The following is an 18259-nucleotide window of genomic DNA, read 5'->3' as shown; positions in this document are numbered from 1 at the left end:
CTGATCATAAGCAGGAGTCTTTCTCTGTTTTAAGGAGTATCAAAGTAGCTTGCAGACACCTTCTCTTCTTCTCCTCACAACAGATACCTTGTGAGGTAGGTGGGGTAGAGAGAATTCTGAGACCTGAAGGGCTGGCCCCAAGTTACCTGGCAGGCTTCCTGTGGAGGACAAGGGAATCAGAACCAGTTCTCCAGATTAGAATCCACTGCTCTTTACCATGACACCATGCTAGCTCTCTGGCCACTCCGTTCCTCTGTCATCGTGTCCTGCTGATACAGCCCTAGCAAGATAAAATTACTATTCAAAATTACTATTCAAAAATATTGTAAGAGACCCAACAATCAGGTTGCATGACAGGAAGGGAGAACAACTGGCAAGTGACATAGGCTAGCAATCAACTTTCTGAACTGGAGGGAGGGGGGATTTCAGAATATGTCTTCCCAACCCCTTTCGGTGGGTCATCAACCCACTGTACAACACAGGAAATTCACACCTACCTCCCGATCACCCCATGTTCCCCAGTGAGCCCTGCTCCATGTCAAGAGGAAAGCAACACCTGCAGGAGCCCTGGCCAAGAGGAATATTCCTCCCAGACCCCAAAGGGGAGAGCAGCATTAACCCTAAGCATGTAAAAATGGCCAGAAAAGCTGAGCACTGGTCCTTCTCTAATGAGAATCAAATCCAGAATTTCTTGTAGGTTAATCCTGTGCCTTACAACTTTATATAGCGCTGTGTCTGTCTGGAGCTGTTCTATTCCAACATGTAACTTGGTTTTCCACTGTGAATGTTGTCTGCGAAATTTTTCATGAAGAAAACTCTTTGTAGGCAGTTTGTTAAGCTCAGGCAAATTGGTGTTTCCGCACAAGGACCAATATTGCTAATTGGTTCCACAAAGCGGAAACGCTATTTTAAAAAGTGGAATCTCTGCATTACGCATACCTGCATTTGTAGTGAAATCCAGTAGTGTTTCATTCGTTTCCCACAGGTTTCCAGTCTTGCAGGAATCACTAGAAAGGAAGTGATTTTTTCTGTGCTTGGTCCTGCCCTTGGCTGTCAATCAAACGAACAGCCAATGGGTGGTTGTTATCATGCTCTGGAAAAGCCCCTTTCCCTTTAAGCACAGTTAAAAAAAACACACACATTGCAATGAATATGCCGATTCTTCCTAACGGAGAGACCCATCTAGCTGGTGTGTGAGCTGGCAATTCATCATTACCACGTTGTCCTTGGGGACTTAGGGGAGCTTTAAAGCACTTCTGTGGAGGGACTGTAGCTGGAGAAGCCACGCTGGGTGAATGAAGCCTCGCTGGTTCGTTGCTTTCCCTGCTCGCTTCGAGAAAAAAAATGGTGATGGCTTCGCCAGAAGTTTGGAGGAGAGAGCCAGGGGGAGGGACTTTGTTGGAACCGCAACAATGAGAACGCACAAGTCTTTTTTGCTAGTGTTGCGGATTGTTTGCAAGAGTGTAGCACTTTTCGAAGGGTGAATCCACTTTTCCCGACTTCCCTAGAAGCGCTACAACAAATTGCTTTTCGTGGAACTGTTGCAGGAGTGTTGCAGATTGTGTGCAACATCTTGCGGAACTGCAAATTAGTAGCATTTACAATATGGAAGCCTTCTGCTACATTAAACTCGTGCGGAATGGCCCGAAGAGTTGGTTTTTAATACCGCACTTTTCATTACCTAAAGGAGTCCCAAAGCAGCTTGCAAACACCTTTGCCTTCCTCCCCCCACAACCCTGTAGGGTAGGTGGGGCTGGGAGAGCTCTGAGAGAACTGTAACTAGCCCAAGATCATCTATTTGGCTGCATGTGGAAAAGTGAGGAATCCAACCTGGTTCTCCAGATTAGAGGCCACCACTGTTAACCACTGACTGCACCGTGCTGGTTCCCATGAGACAAGGTGAACTCTGATGTCTCCCACCTGGCAAACTACTTAAGTGATACAGGGCCACCAGGTAGGAATATTTATTGGTCCTTTTGGAAATCATTAAATGAATCCATCTTTGCTGTGGCTTTTTCTCTCTTCGCAGTTCGCTCATTTTAGTATCATTAGTTGCTATTAGCCTACAAACCGCCTTGAGTTGCAAAGCAGGCTGTTAAATAATTTAAACAAACATTTAACCCTACCCTTTTGTGTTTGTGTGCTTGTCAACACCAATTAGAATCTCAATCTGCTGTTGTTGGGAGTGAGGGGGGAGTATAAAGGCTCGAGGTGGAGTTCAATTATTGGTCTGTATAAGAAGATGCCTGAATTCTATTTCTGGAGCATCTCCCTTCCCATCTAAAATTATGTTTCTCAACTGACTCCCCAAAAATGTGAAACTTGGGCAGGAGCCTCTGTGACCCAAGTCAGGGGTAGTCAACCTAAGGTCCTCTAGATGTCCATGGACTACAATTCCCATGAGCCCCTGCCAGCATTTGCTGGCAGGGGCTCATGGGAATTGTACTCCATAAACAACCGGAGGACCATAGGTTGACGACCCCTGACCTAAGCCAAATAAATGCTAAGAGTTCAATAACTGGAGCTCCCAGCTTCCTGAAAATCTGAAATTGTATGGAATGCGGAGACCTGATTTTGATTGGGATGATGGGTAGAGGATGCAGTGAAGCCCTTAAGGGACTGTGGAATCTGTGGACAATGTGGGTGGGTGGGGGGTAAAAAATGGGATGACATCATCATGGATTGGTGGCCAGCAATTTGGGAGCAACTCTGTAAATGGTAGGGAGCATTTCCACATAAGTGTCCAACCAGAAGCGATATTAGCTTCTGATTATACAGCTGCTATGGACCTGTTGCTACCTGGGTAGAGGACCATGATCCCATAACACTAGTGGTTAGGCCTGGATTACCAGCTGCTGACAGAGTGTCTCTAGCTTTGGCTTGCCCGTTGTCCCTTAATCTAAAACAAGAAAAGTAGACTTTCCCACCCCTCCAAAACATGCCAGTGCTTTAATATCCTGCGTTTTATTGTGCGCAAAGCAGCCATTATTTCACATCGTAAAAAGTAACCACACACATTTTCATTCACAAAGTAGATTATCTTTATCATACACCAATATATTTTAAAAAACAGATTTCTGATATCAATATAGTTTTGCTGATTGCATCTGTGAAATAGAGAAGCCGACAACAGCTTCATACAGTCTCTCAAGTATTGGCATAAACAGAACTTCTTCAATAGAACCGCGTTATCTGCAGGCAAATTCTGATAGAAATGTGAGCGTGAATACAAAGGAAATGCTGTTGATGTCGCTAAAAAGCATGATAGCTTGAAAGAACAGCTAATTAAAAACTGGATTCATCATTTGCTAAAGTGTTGGCTAAAGAGAGAACTACAACCTGAAAATACTAGAAGTTTAAACAAAGTATTTATTTGTTTTTTTTTTTACAACGAAATGGCGATATGAAACCCAAGAAATTATATTTTGTAGGCTAACTGGAGGTATTTGTTCTTATTAAAAGGCCAAAGGAAAACCTGTCAGCCAGTTGTACACGCTCGATAAGCAACCTTGTTCAAAATCAGCGTAGCTGCATCTCAGGCCGCTCTGAATGCCTCTTTGTGAATGCGTCCAGGTTCCGCATCAGAGTGGATCCGATGCTCAGCAGCTTTTCTGAGCGAGGGGGAAAAAAACCAAATCCTAACTTGTTCTGTTCATCTTATGTGCAGAGCCGATTCGCCTATTTTGCCCTATTGCCATAGCACAGACGTTAGGAGTTCGTAAGCTCGTAAATAGGTATACGTCGACAGTAGAGGGCACTTGTATTCCAAATCAAAAGAACCTGAACTATAAAAAGGCATAATTGAGAGGAAGAAAAAGGAAAAAAAAAAAAACCCTGTCTCTTTAGCTGCAGCAGCTTTTAAGCACATTGCTAAAGTAACATTGAATTAAACACTTCACTTACAACATTGGAATTCTGCACATATTACATTATTTCTATGAAGATATTTTACAACATAGGAATTTATTTAACTGACGGAGGATGTTAACAATGCAAGATGCAGGTAAGTCTCTCTTCTCCACTCCTTAAGGTCAAGGTTCTGCTCCAGCTTCTGCGGGTCCTTCATCCGTGTTGCCTCCAGCGGTCTTTGGTTTGCATCCTTTCTTTCGCCAACTCTAAGAATTTGACTTTCTGTTTTTCCTGGAGGCAAACAGACAGACACCAATCACATGCGATCCGACACCAGGGGTGCGTGGGTGGGTAGAATCACACAGAACGGCTAAATGTCATGGCTTTTGCATACACTATACAACAGTATTGACATCATTTAGTTACCAATCTCAGAGTTTTTATATGGTTCAGAGACTCTTAAAACATCCGTTCTACAGATGCCAAAATATCTTCTCACAATGCCCCTAATAACACAGTAACAGAATTTGATTTTTTTTTTACCACAAAGCCAGTACCAAGTTCATCCCATAATTGCACCCCAATACTCTCACATTGGTTGTCTTTTGCTCTAAGTCTAGAATCAAAGAATCATAGAGTCAGAAGGGACTTTTAGGGCCATCTAGTCCAACCCTCTGCAGAAAGCAAGAACTCACAACTACCTGCCCATCTGCAGTGACCCAATTCCATGCCCAAGTGATCCCCCCCCCCAAAAAAAAAACTCCAGAATCCACCCATGGCCAGGAGGGAATTTCTTGTAAGCAAAGACTGTGACAAGGCTATTTCTGTCCCCATCGGCAGCCTGGCAACAGCTACACTGGCAGAAACAATGGAGATTTGGGGGAGAGCCTTTAAGATCTTGGGGCCCCAATGCCTCTGTTAGCTGCTCTGCCACCGAGAGACGAGCTTGGAGCCACCTTCTCTCTGAAGTCGTGTTCTTCGTACTGCCTGAATCTCTTGAAGGGCACTTGGGAGACCATGTAAGCAAGGCCAAAGCAGGCAGGTCACAGCAGACTGGGGAAGCAACATTACTGATCAGTGATAGGTGGATGCCTGACCTGTGGCAGGTGTCTTGCCTTTTGGAAACCGATGCTAAATGGCTGGAATTAATTATATGGTTACCCTGTAGTTGCATCATCTGTATGCTCAGTGTAGTAAATTACTACGCACACACTCTGAGCCACATTGCAGTGAGTCATCTTACAAAGTAAAGACACCTGATTCCTCTCCCGTTTATATCCTTAAATCTGTTGCGATGTAGGAGGCTAAGCAAAAGCTATTATGTTAAGATAATATTTCTAAAGCGCCCCACAATGAGAAGGCGCGCAGAGGATAATAAAAACAAGCCCAGCATAAAACAGCAGAATAGTAGCAGAACAGAGTCTTTTGTTATTCCTAATGTTTATGATTCACGTCTCCTGTTTCTTCAAGGATGACTCATTTCACAGTGTCGATTTGCTAGCAGCGGATTTGTATAAGCTTTTTCTTTGAAATCTCTCGTGTGTGGGGGGTGGGGGGCGTGGGGGGCACTTCTGTGGGTTGAGGCACTTAATGGACAAAATTCTTCCACATTCTTTAATGAGCAGCAAATCAAATCCATGGGGTTTCTGTGGCTCAATGTCACTTTGGATATCCAGGGATTCCCATCACTGCTAGCTCAGCAGCACTGAAACCCACACTAGGGTGCCCATGTGAGCAGCATTCCTCAGATTGGAAGTGCAAGCGCACATGCGTACACAGGAGATATAGCTGCCCCATGAACCTCACTTAGTTTTTCTCAAGTTGAAAGCTGAGGTTGGTGATGTGGTGCTAAGGGTTCTGCAGGAGATCCCAGTCGTATCACTACAGGACCTAGGTGGAGATCATGACTTGGAGGCTATGGACAAGTTCATAGATCAGCCTTTCTCAACCTTTTTTACTGCTGAGAAACCCCCGAAACATTCCTCAGGCTTTGAGAAACCCCTAGAAGTGATGTCAGGAGGTCACACCTTCCTGCCACACCCCCAGAAGTCACATGTCACCAGAAGTGACATCACCCAGACATTCTCACCGGATGAGACATCACCAGGCCAGCATGGATTTGTTTGGCTGGGGCCTCTTCCCTTCCCACCCCCTCCAGACCCATCATTGGCCATGGCAGGGGAGGTCGATGTAACCATATATGGTCATATCACCCGATATTTTTTTTTAATTAAAAAAATATATATATAAAAATTAATTCCCACCCAATCGAAGAAACACTCCCAGGGTCATCAGGAAATACCATGGTTTCACGAAACCATGGTGCAGGGGGTTGGACTAGATGACCCATGAGGTACCTTCCAGCTCTTATGATTCTATGGTTCTATTCAATGATTCTATGTTGAGAAAGCCTGCCCTAGATGTTCTCTGCTGCAGTGCACATGTCCCCCTTCCACAACAACTTCCATATGTGCCAGGGCCTATTGAAAACCAATGTCCTTAAGTAAATATGGGAGCTTGAATGGAAAAGAATGCATGACCTGCATCAGAGAATATCTGGCATGAATCAAAATAATTCATAGTATTCCAGCCTGTATATGTACATATGTATGTATTTGTACTGCAGTCCCCACATATAATTTTATTAATAGGTTTTAGTTCTTTGCTTCCCATCACTGGTTTAATACAGCAGTTTGCATTGCACTGTGTATGCATATTGCACATTTTATGTGCAAATTCATACATATTTGGTTAGATCCATCCTGCTTTTCTGCTGGAGGAAGAGAATGGGGGTCCCTTTTGGCCATCAAAATGGTTATGCTGAGGATTATGATGCTTGTATGACAAGAACTAGATGAGAGAGAGAGGCTGTAACAAGCAGGGGACTGATCGAGAATATGCAAGAAAGCTGGCTGGATCCAACCTATGCTACTTATATGTTCCATATATGCTATTCACAGCTATAGCATATGTACAATGAATAATATGGATTTACTGACACAGAATTATTGTCGGAAATGGGTCCATTTTACAGGCAACAGAAATTAGAGAATCGTGAGTGCAGTTGGCATGCAAAGGAGAAGCTAAGCATTATGGTGCTGAAACCACAGGTAATATTAAAAGATTTCACTAACACCTTTTTTTACCACTCCACGAAACTCAGGCTTACATCATTCTCCTAACCCCCATTCTAGTCTGGCAAGGACCTTGTGAGGCTGCATGAGTAACTGGGCCAAAATCACTCAGTGAATTTCATGGCAGTGTCGGGGTCTGAATCTGAGTATCCCTCATCCTACTCCAGCGGTTCTCAACCTGGGGGTCGCAACCCCTTTGGGTGTCGATCGACCCTTTTCCCAGGGGTTGCTGAGGCTGCTGCCGCCGGCTTCCTAATGATGCAAGGGTTGTGCGCTCTGGTGCACTCTGGCCACTTCGGCAATCACAGAAGCCTGAGGCAGCCAGTGCCCTAGCATGGAGGGAGGGGCACCGGTGCTGCCGGCACGCCAGCCTGTGCCCACACGTGAGTGCAGAGCTCTGTGCCTGCGTGCAGGCACCGGCTAGCTCCAGCACCACCCCTCCTCTCCATGGTGCTGGGTGCCTCGGCCTTCCATGATTGCCGAAGCGGCCAGAGCGTGCAACCCTATGACCCCCTTTGGGTTGCCAAGGCTGCTGCCGCCGCAATACTACCACAGCAGTGGCCTCAAAGACCCAAAGATGGTCGCACCATCAGGTAGGTTGAGAACCACTGTCCTAGTCTAACCTTCATCCTAGTTTAACAGGACATTACTATTACCATTATGGGGCCGCCTAAAGCATCCTACCCATGGAATCTTCTGCCTTCTATACAGTATTCTTGGGTTTCTGCTGTCCAGGGTGCCCAATTCTAAATTTTGTTACTGTCTGGATGATGAAGGTGAGAAGGGGGTGGTAGATATTTTATCACTTTCCCTGGAACTTCAATGACCCAGTCAATAAAGACTTTGTACAGTGTCTGTGAGTGCATGCAAGTGAATTATGGTAAATACAGGTACCTATACACAAAATAGATCCTCCTGTGGCGCAGAGTGTTAAGGCATCAGAAATGCTGTCTGAAAGCTCTGCCCATGAGGCTGGGAGTTCAATCCCAGCAGCCGGCTCAAGGTTGACTCAGCCTTCCATCCTTCCGAGGTCGGTAAAATGAGTACCCAGCTTGCTGGGGGGTAAACGGTAATGACTGGGGAAGGCACTGGCAAACCACCCCGTATTGAGTCTGCCAAGAAAACTCTAGAGGGTGTCACCCCAAGGGTCAGACATGACTCGGTGCTTGCACAGGGGATACCGTTACCTTTACCTTATACACAAAATATTTCTTTTCTTCATCTTTTATAAAAGAAGCAAACCAAGCAGAAATTTGAGAATGCAACATCATCCATGTAAACTACATAGGGTTTATATGTAGATTCTGCCCTATCTTTAGATGATCACTTACAAGCTAACCTTCCGCGAATGGCTTTCTTTATTCCCATTGTTCTTTTGATCGATTGAGTTGCTCGAACTACGAGAGGAAGATGGTAAAGTGGAAGTAGAGGAAAAGGCAGCAGTCCCGCTGGAGTTGCTGGAACGAGTACGGAAGGTATCATCTGAAAGGCAAGAAACAGAAGTTAGGGAACTAGCCCACAATAATTTGGTATTTCCACTGGAGCAGAAATTCTGTTGGCTCTATATATTGGCTGGTTATACTCAACAATGCAAGGCTGCTTGTTTTCTAATTGCAGAACCAAGGACAATGGGCACTCAATATCTTTGGGTCTGGTGGGTAATCCAGACAAATGATACTTCAAGATTTCTGCCCCCCTCGTCCCCCCTGTACAGTGGACAGCTTAACAACAAGCTTAAAATGGTTTAAAAAATGGTAAAGCAAAAGCAACAGTAATTTAAGCAAGTTAATGTATCACTGGCCAGCATAATAAAATCAATCACTTGAGAAGCCACTAAGTAATACAGTTACCAGCCAAAATCATACCAGCTCTATTTCTGAAAATGGGAAGAAACAGAGAAGGATCTCAGACCATCCCGGGCTTTTAAAGATGGTCTTTGAACATGGCCCAGAAACTAACTGCCAGCAAGCACAGAAGAAAAGAACTAGAAGGGACATGCTATTGATTTGCCCCATCAGAAATTTGGTAGCCATATTCTGGAGCAGTTACAGTTTCTTTCCTCTCTTCTAAGGAAGCCCATTTCCACAAGTAGTTAGAAATGAAAGACAGAGCTGGGTGCCAAGTGCATAGCTGGGGAAATAAATGTCCAAATCTCTAAATCAGGGGTAATCAACCTGTGGTCCTCCAGATGTTCATGGATTACAATTCCCATGAGCCTCTGCCAGAAAATTCTGGCAAGGGCTCATGGGAATTGTAGTCCATGAACATCTGGAGGATCACAGGTTGACTACCCCTGCTCTAAATGACACTAAATGCCACCAAGTTTAACTCAGTTGTGAGATCCAGAAGGATAGCACAATCCATGATTAATGCCACTGGAAGTCACAGTGAGATCCAGAAGAACAAACAGGGATATAACTTGCCCTGCCAATCTCTCAGCACAGATCAGTTTTTCTCAACACTTTTACTGCCTAGGCTTCAAGAAACCCCAGAAGTAGTGGAAGGTAGGTAGGTAAGTAAGTAAATAGTGCAGAATATGGTTGGGAAGCATAGCTGTGTACATACCCACCTGGAGCCCTTCCCATTCCCAGCCCCTCCGTATCATAGGGCATTTTGGGGGGGGGGGGGGTTAACATGACCATATATGGTCATATCACCTGATAAATGTTTAACACATTTAAATATATATATATTAAAATGAATTAACTCCAACCCATTCAGGAAACCCTTCCAGGTCTGTCAAGAAGCTCAAGGATTTCACAAAACCCTGATTGAGAAAGCCTGGCATAGATTGTTCCCTGAGACGACCAGGACAGTCTCCATTCCAAATCCAGGCAAGAAAGCAGAATTAAGGGAATCAAGAGGGTCAAATTCCTCCTATGTTGCTCCCACACATTCAAGAATCTTGCCCAAGAATTGGTGATGGGAAGGAAGTTATAAATAGTAGTAAAGATCAAGGGAGAATTTCTTCAAGAGTGACCTCCATGCTGCTTTCTTAACATGGTGAGGACCCTATCCTCCTTTAGACCGCCATTTCTAATGTCTCCCAGACCATTGGTCAGTTCCATTCCAGCAGCTCTAATAAATCACAACAACCACATGCTAAGTATGCAAATAGTAATCTTTGTTCCTTCACACACCCTGCTTGCAAATTTGCTTTGAACAAACTGGAAGATTGCCGGTACAACTGGACAAATGGGATCCTGGAGGAAAACCTGATTCCCATCTGTCATCAATGTGGAATCCAGTTTCAGACAAGGCATTCTGTCTGCCAATGGCCAGTGGATTGCTGGAGGCCATGAGGCAGTAGGTGTCAAACCATTTGAAAAGCCCCATTAGTTGGTTTTCCCAGAAAATATAAAATGGAGGAGACAATGGAGAGAAAAATGGGACACCAACAAAATAAAATATTTGTAAGAAATTTTCTTAAAAAAACAACAACAACCATTCTACATACCTGTAAATGAGAATAAAGAACTTTTTCCTACTCCTGGCACAGAAGAATATCCTGATGAGGAACTTTTGCTAAAAGAAAAAAATACATACATAAATACACAAATATGTTATTGCATACTAGATAAGTACACTCAAGCTTACAGATGGCCACTTCTTTCACATAAACCTGGTAGAACTCAATGTTACATACCTGGAACATTTGTCTATGCTGCCATATTTCGAATGCAAGGCTTGACTACTGAAAGACTGACTTCGAACCAACTTGGATTTCTTTACTTCTTTGCCTAAATGAAAAAAGGCATATATTGTTTCCTTAAAGCTGACCTTTTACTTCTTTTATTATGACAATGTAACTATCCTTGTGTCTTCTCAGAGCATCATATAGCTTGAAACTCTGCAGCAATGAAGTCTACAATTTACAGGCAGCATCATGAGGAACAACTGCAGTGGAGTTCAGGAAGAACATTGGGAAGTTGGACAACTGACTCTCATCACTGGCCCTGGAGGTCCAAGAAGAAAAGAATGGGATTCTCAGCAAATGATGTAATTTGCCTTTATTGAATTTAAGAAGCATGGGTGACCAGGATTTTCAGAGTCTAGTCAGGGGGACTTCAGGTAAAGGTAAAGGTATCCCCTGTGCAAAGACTGGGTCATGTTTGACCCTTGGGGTGACGCCCTCTAGTGTTTTCATGGCAGACTCAATACGGGGTGATTTGCCAGTGCCTTCCCCAGTCATTACCGTTTACCCCCCAGCAAGCTGGGTACTCATTTTACCAACCTTGGAAGGATGGAAGGCTGAGTCAACCTTGAGCCGGCTGCTGGGATTGAACTCCCAGCCTCATGGGCAGAGCTTTCAGACTGCATATCTGCTGCCTTACCACTCTGCGCCACAAGAGGCTCTTGGACTTCAGGTAGAACAACCTAAACCAAACAAACAGGCTCAACACCTGAACCATCAGCCGCGAGAATAAATTCATGAGAATAAGCAGGACAGGTTGCTTGAAATTACACATTTGACCTGCTGGCCATCAGGTCAAGTAGACGGCACCTGTCATGACTGAAAATTGACATGGCTGCTGTGGGCCACGATTCCAACTACCTTACAGGTAGTGAAAGGGAACATGGCAGCAAGAAAAGCAATATGACACAACAAGAGCATACAGAAGAGCCAGGATACACAGGGCCAGCCTACTGATCATCCCGTGTCCATACTGTGAGAAAGGAAAAAAGCCTGTGTGTTCCTCTCCTGGGAGGCACAGCCTACATGTAGAATGTTGCAGGTTCAGTCTCTGGCACCTTCACTTGAAGATATCACAGGGAGTAAGTTCTTGGAAAATTCTTTCTCTCCTTGAGGTTCTGGGAAACTGCTGCCAGTTGGTATAGGCAATACTGAGCTTTGACGGCCCAAGAGTCTGCTTTAGTACAGGTACCATATGACGGTCAGTAAATACAAGAACATTATGATTCTTTACTATCTGTGATTTCTTATGTTTACTGCACTGTGAAAAATATGTAAAAGAGATTTGTTTCTTACTTGTTGAAGAACCTGAAGGATTTCCAGAAACAGACATTGTTATGCTCTTGGTCAAAGTGGCTGATGTTTTACTGTCTCTACCTAAAACAAAGGATAATGTAAGCACTGCAACTCAGATTTAATTGAAGAAATAAAGTGCTGTGCAGTGGTCTATGGCAGTTAGAGACAGCACTGATGTTTTTAAGTTCTACACAACAAGCCACAAATGCTAAAATAAGGCCTATTATGCATGGGTGTTCTCCCACACTTTTACCAGGTTTTCTGTGTTGTTCTGTATTGATTTTCCTCCCTTCATCACTCAGTTCATTTTCTGGGTGTTTCCCCAGGTTTTCTCAGAGCGTTTTTGTGCCAATTTTCCCCTTGTTTCATTGTCAAGCCAAAAGTAATTCAAAAGCGTCGAGATTCCCTTGAATTTTTGACCTGATTTTGGCTACACGATGATCACTGGCTTCCCAACTGGAGGTCATCCTATCCAATCTACACCATCTACCCCCCTTCCTCAGTGGACAAGCTTCATTTTCCCCTCATTTAAAAAGTTCTTTGACAAGCGGCACGAGTCCAGTGATACAAGACTATTGCTAGTCTTGGGTCGCTGAATAAAAAATATTAAAACAATGGAGGTGGAATTTAAAAGGAGCTGTGCGAGGTTTAGTTCCCAGCTGGTATTGACTTGAAAGTAGGATCAGAGAGGAGAAAAAAGGGCAGTATCCTTACTGCAGGGGGAGAAATAAAAAGGATTTCAGTGCTGCCTGCAAACAAAATAAACGGAGGGGGATTGTCACATGGAATGAAATTGAAATGAGATTTAAATAGACATACACAGAGCGATAATGGGATAGGAAGCCCAAAGTTTTGAAAACATTTTTCTCTTTAACATTTTAGTGAACAAAGTTGCAGAGATGGGACCATTTTGGCAGTCTCTGGAAGCCTAACATTATAATGGCACACGCTAAAAAGAAGCTGGCAGAGAGACTCCCCACTGGCTGTGGATATACAGGGAACCACTCAGGGTGTGGCCCTGTAAGATGTCAGCTTCCCATTCCTAGAAAGGAAGAGCCACCTTGAACCATAAGCAAAGGCAGGCTATACAGGCTATATATAAATAGGAATCCTTGAATGGTTCTGCCTGATATGATGTCCGAAATCAGTTTTCAGAAGCCGGTCTGCCGTCTTTGCCAAGGAACCAGCTCCACTAAATGCCACATAAGCTAGTGGCACAAGTCAAAGCATTTCATGGGACCGCTCTACACTGCTGTGAAATGTACTTCTCGCAGTAAATTAATAGTAGGCGTTCTCATTAACCAATGACACCATGGCTAGCATTTTCTCATACAGCAGCACTGGTAGCCCTTTACAGCTCCGCCTCAGCAGCCCTCCGTAAAAAGTAATTCAACTTTTTTTGTAAAAGAAAGCAAAAACACCACTTACGCTTCTTTTCATATATTTTATCGCTCATACTGGTAGACCTGCCCTCGTTCTGCTGTTTCTCTTTCTCTAATTGTTCCTGTGGTGGAAACAATTTAACAACAGAGGTAATGGGAACCTGGCATCGCAATGTAGCTGGCAGTAACACGTAGATAAATATGCTTCCAATCCAATCAGCATCAAAAGAGAGAAGGATGAACCTGAGAACATTATTATGTCATCTGTGATTAAAAAGCGGATTGCTGAAAGAACACTGTGGCTATGCCAGAAAGTGTGACTCCCCCTCACTTAAAAAAAAGGACATATAATACCACGCAGTAATGACATGCAGCTCTTTTTGTCAAGGCTTGTCAGCTTTCCCTTTGTGGAACTAGGGGTATTGCCGTTTAACAATGGTTCTCCCCGTTCAGGTGCTATATCACCAGATACTGGATACTGCTTCCAAGCTACCCCGTTCAACTAAATGTCAAGTTAAAAGCTTGACCCAGACACATACAGTGAAAAGCTTGGGACAGTTATAAGGATGAATCAGGAAGTCTCTCGACAAAGAGAGCCAGTTTGGTGTAGTGGTTAGGAGTGCGGACTTCTAATCTGGCATGCCAGGTTCGATTCTGCGCTCCCCCAGCTGGGTGACCTTGGGCTCGCCACGGCACTGATAAAACTGTTCTGACCGAGCAGTGATATCAGGGCTCTCTCAGCCTCACCCACCCCACAGGGTGTCTGTTGTGGGGAGAGGAATGGGAAGGCGACTGTAAGCCGCTTTGAGCCTCCTTCGGGTAGGGAAAAGCAGCATATAAGAACCAACTCTTCTTCTTCTTCTTCTAAGTATTGCTGCAGCCATGGATGGCCTTAGAGGCAAGATTATGGCTGGCATCCAGACTAAACATCTCTGAGGAGGCAAAGATTTCCAGCTAAGGACCACAAGCTGCCACCCCCCACCCCCGTGTCCCAAGGCAATCTGAAATGCCTCCTGAAATTCTATTGTGGGGGTGTGTCTGGGGCATGGAAATCATACTCCATGGGTCGTGGAGGAGCCTCGTGTCCAGGGTGACGTCTAATCCAGCCCTTTGTTCCCCACAGTTCCAACTTGAAGACAGTAGTCAGTCACTCCTTTTCATGGCTTTTGCAAGCAATCCAGACAGGTGAAGTGCTTTGAACGCTGATCAAGCAAGTAAATATTGTTACAAAAGAGATCAAACCCTGGGTGGCAGTGCCAACATGCCATTCTCTCCTGCGGGTAATTTTCAGATGTCTTTACAGAGACAAGAATGCAGCTGCCACATCCTCTATCCCGCACACGAAGTTCCCTTCGATTCCGGCTTTGCTATTTTGAGAAACATTTTCTCTTTCCCGTTGAGAGAAGGCCGGTTCATGAGTAGAGTGGCCCACAGGATGAGGAACAAGCCACTTGCTGTTTTACACCTCCCATCCCTCCTGCTTCCTCTTCCACACCAAAGTCAACGTGTTACCATTTGGTTTAAGCAAACTGCAAATTGTCCTCGATTCTGAAATGGCCAACTAAGTTTTGAGTTTCCCTTACAAACAAGACTGGAAAACCAAAATGTGGTTTCTGGTACTGTTTGGAAGGTGAGAACAACCATAATTTGCTACTGCAGATGTAACACAAAACAATGATGCTGCATGTGAGCCTTGTTCCTAATCTTTCAAACTACAACTCGCAAGACTGGAAAACACACACATAAAAGTCCACTACAGCTTAGGTCCGCCTTTTTCAACCTTCTGACCTTGGATGAGCCCTGAAATAATTGTTCATACTTCGAGGAGCCCCAGAAGTGATGTCAGCTGGCTATGTCTCTCTGCCACACACCCCGGAAATGTCATGTCACTGGAAGTGACATCAAAGATCACGTTAACAGGCAGGCTCAAGGAGGAATGATTAAACTATGTCTTCTTTTCTGGGCGCCCCGAACAATCTCCACAAAGTAACCATTTATCTCAATAAACACACCATTTCCAGGAGAAGATGCTCCTCTCTTTCCTTCTGCTGGTCCAAAAGATCGTTTTCATAATATCTCTTCTGAAACTGTTTTAAAAAGTAACCAAACAAGGAGTCAGGAAGCATGCCAATAGTTACAGTGGGCTCTTTTTCAGAATCATCAGATTAGACACTTACAGCCTCCATAGATGACTCTATTCTGTCCAGTTCTAGCACCATCTGTAAAAATGCATAAGTGTCATTGTGGTAGTGCATTTCTAAAAAACTCCTAACAATTTTAAAATAGGAATCTATCGGAAGCAGATGATAATTTTCCTAACCACAGACTTTTAATGCATGAAGGCTTGTTCCGGGGGAGGGGGAATCATAGAATCATAGAGTTGGAAGGGACCATACAGGCCATCTAGTCCAACCCCCTGCTCAACGCAGGATCAGCCCTAAGCATCCTAAAGCATCCAAGAAAAGTGTGTATCCAACCTTTTCTTGAAGACTGCCAGTGAGGGGGAGCTCACCACCTCCTTAGGCAGCCTATTCCACTGCTGAACTACTCTGACAGTGAAATTTTTTTCCTGATATCTAGCCTATATCGTTGTACCTGTAGTTTAAACCCATTACTGCGTGACCTTTCCTCTGCAGCCAACAGAAACAGCATCCAACCCTCCTCCAAGTGACAACCTTTCAAATACTTAAAGAGGGCTATCATGTCCCCTCTCAACCTCCTTTTCTCCAGGCTGAACATTCCCAAGTCCCTCAACCTATCTTCATAGGGCTTGGTCCCTTGGCCCCAGATCAGCAATATAAGTGAGTCCCCCTTACACTGCCCGACCCGGGCAATGTTCATGTTGACATGCTATTTGAGAGAACCAGAGCAGATACATATGCACAGACCACATGGCCAGCTCAGAGTTATTTTGAAGCCATCATTATCATGCAGATTGCAGCAGCGGGATAGCCCCTATCCAGACGGAGGTACCTGTTTACACAAAAAGTGTATCTGTGCAAACACTGTTTTGAGGACAGCTCCAGAAGTACTTGTGTCGGCGGTAAGTGGCCACACACACCATATCAGGCCACAATACTTCTTTTAGGCTGCTTGCTGATCATGCTAATTAACAATTTGCGGTTTAGACTACTTTGGCCCACTATGATAGCTCAGTCTTTGTGGGGCTAATGATGACTATTGGAAAGCTCTTTAAATCATATAGGCCCTAATTTGCAGGAGTGATGATAGCAAAGAGAATGGAACGGTCTATGTCTTGTCCTACAATGATCCTACAGGCAAAGTTCACACTTAATGGCAAACCTGGCTTTGCCATTACATGCACGAGCCATGTGCTCACATGCTTTCTCCTTTGTTTCCCCCTCCCCTCCAATGCTGCAATTCAGCTAGGTCTGCTTTATCAGAAACTCCAGTTTTAGCTGGGAAGCTACAGCTGGCACTGTCCCTCCAAATCTGGGATTGAAAGCCACAACAAAGTAGATTTACAACCCTAATTTGGAGAGAAGCAAACACCATAGTTTGTTGGTTCAGATGTCAGGGGAAGCTACAGCTTGCACTAAATCAGGAGTCACTGAGGCTGTGTCCCTCACTACTGCTATAAATCATTTTGTTTCTCCCCCTTTTCCTGCCCCCCCCCATTAACCAGTTTTTAAAATTCATCTTCACTCTCTTTTCCAGTTCACTTTACAGGTTGATGTATATTGTTGCCACTATGTGAAAGTCTCTTTTTCTCCATAATGCCAAATTTCACACACAAAAAAAACATTCTATTTAAAAATTCCCTACAGGGATAGCTGCTGGACTTACAGAAATCTTTACAGTTTGTTTCCTTATCTGAAGAGCATGCAAAGTAGTCAGGAAGCCTATTGCTCAGATTAATACTGATGAGAGAAAATGGTCTTGTAGTTCCCTGTAAATATTGTTCCTCTAGTTGTCTCTCTGCATGAGCACATGGGATTTTAACAAGAGACACTGATAAACTTGAGCTCTTTAATGACAGTAAATATACTAAGACCAGTGATGGTGGAGAGTTAGTCAGGGGGGCTGCCCTGTCTTCCAAGCAAAGGGTGAAAGGCCTCCCTTTGAGAGAATAGGGGAATCTAGTTGAAGGTCTGTGAGCAAGAATTGACCTCGCTGACTCAGAAGAAAGTTGTTCACCAGATTTAGCAACCAGGCAGTCAGGAGCAGCTTCTCCACCTCTGGGTGAGAGGTACCCTGTACACTCAATAGATTTGGAACCTGAGGTAGATGGGTGAGAGGTGTAGACAGAGAGGCGATCCCTTAGGTATACTGAGCCCAGACAGAAAAAACCTCTGCTTTCCCCACCTCACACATCCCCTCCACCATATTTCTGAATTGAAAAGCCCATTTCTTTAGCCTTCCTTCTAAATCCTAAATCCTCAAGCTTCCCAGTTAAAACTGGAGTTTCTGATAAAGCAGACCTAACTGAATTGCAGCATAGGAGGGGAGGGGGAAACAAAGGAGAAAGCATGTGAGCACATGGCTCATGCATGTAATGGCAAAGCCAGGTTTGCCATTAAGTGTGAACTTAGCCTGTAGGATCATTGTAGGACACGGCATAGACCATTCCATTCTCTGTGCATTCCATTCTCTTTGCAATCATCACTCCTGCAAATTGGGGCCTGTATGATTTTGGTAGCCCTCTTTTATATTTTATCCACATTGCAACTTCTTGGCTCCATCCGTGGTTCCACAAGGCCCAGCCATTCTTTATACACCTGAGTGGGATGGCAGCCAGAGTGTTGGTGCTCCAGACCTGGAGGTATCCAAAGGGTGGTGGAAAGAGAGTCCTAGTGGCCTGTTGTGAACGGGTGTCATGCTAAGTTGTCAGATCATAACTGCCCCTTACAACTCTCACGGACAGAGAATCGATCACACTGCTG

At 44.4% G+C, this 18259-nt stretch overlaps 1 protein-coding gene across 4 annotated transcripts in view; it reads right to left on the bottom strand.

Annotated features, from left to right (window-relative positions):
* Window positions 1-3975: 3975 nt before the first annotated feature.
* Window positions 3976-18259, bottom strand: part of PPP4R4 (protein phosphatase 4 regulatory subunit 4) — a 118719-nt gene continuing 104435 nt past the window's right edge. For 2 of the 4 annotated variants that reach the window (XM_077323560.1, XM_077323561.1), the window contains exons 18-25: window positions 15533-15574; window positions 15368-15442; window positions 13402-13477; window positions 11974-12054; window positions 10630-10723; window positions 10441-10508; window positions 8323-8465; window positions 3976-4140 (exon numbers count right to left, since the gene is read on the bottom strand). In XM_077323560.1, the coding sequence (XP_077179675.1) occupies window positions 4063-4140; window positions 8323-8465; window positions 10441-10508; window positions 10630-10723; window positions 11974-12054; window positions 13402-13477; window positions 15368-15442; window positions 15533-15574 (657 nt within the window). In that variant the 3' untranslated portion in view covers window positions 3976-4062. Of the gene's footprint in view, window positions 4141-8314; window positions 8466-10440; window positions 10509-10629; window positions 10724-11973; window positions 12055-13401; window positions 13478-15367; window positions 15443-15532; window positions 15575-18259 lie in introns of all 4 variants that reach the window. The other 2 variants (XM_077323562.1, XM_077323563.1) reach the window with 1 other exon arrangement.

Source organism: Paroedura picta, chromosome 2, assembly GCF_049243985.1.
Source record: "Paroedura picta isolate Pp20150507F chromosome 2, Ppicta_v3.0, whole genome shotgun sequence".
Classification (NCBI taxonomy): domain Eukaryota; kingdom Metazoa; phylum Chordata; class Lepidosauria; order Squamata; family Gekkonidae; genus Paroedura; species Paroedura picta.
This window is presented reverse-complemented; position numbering and strand designations above follow the sequence as displayed.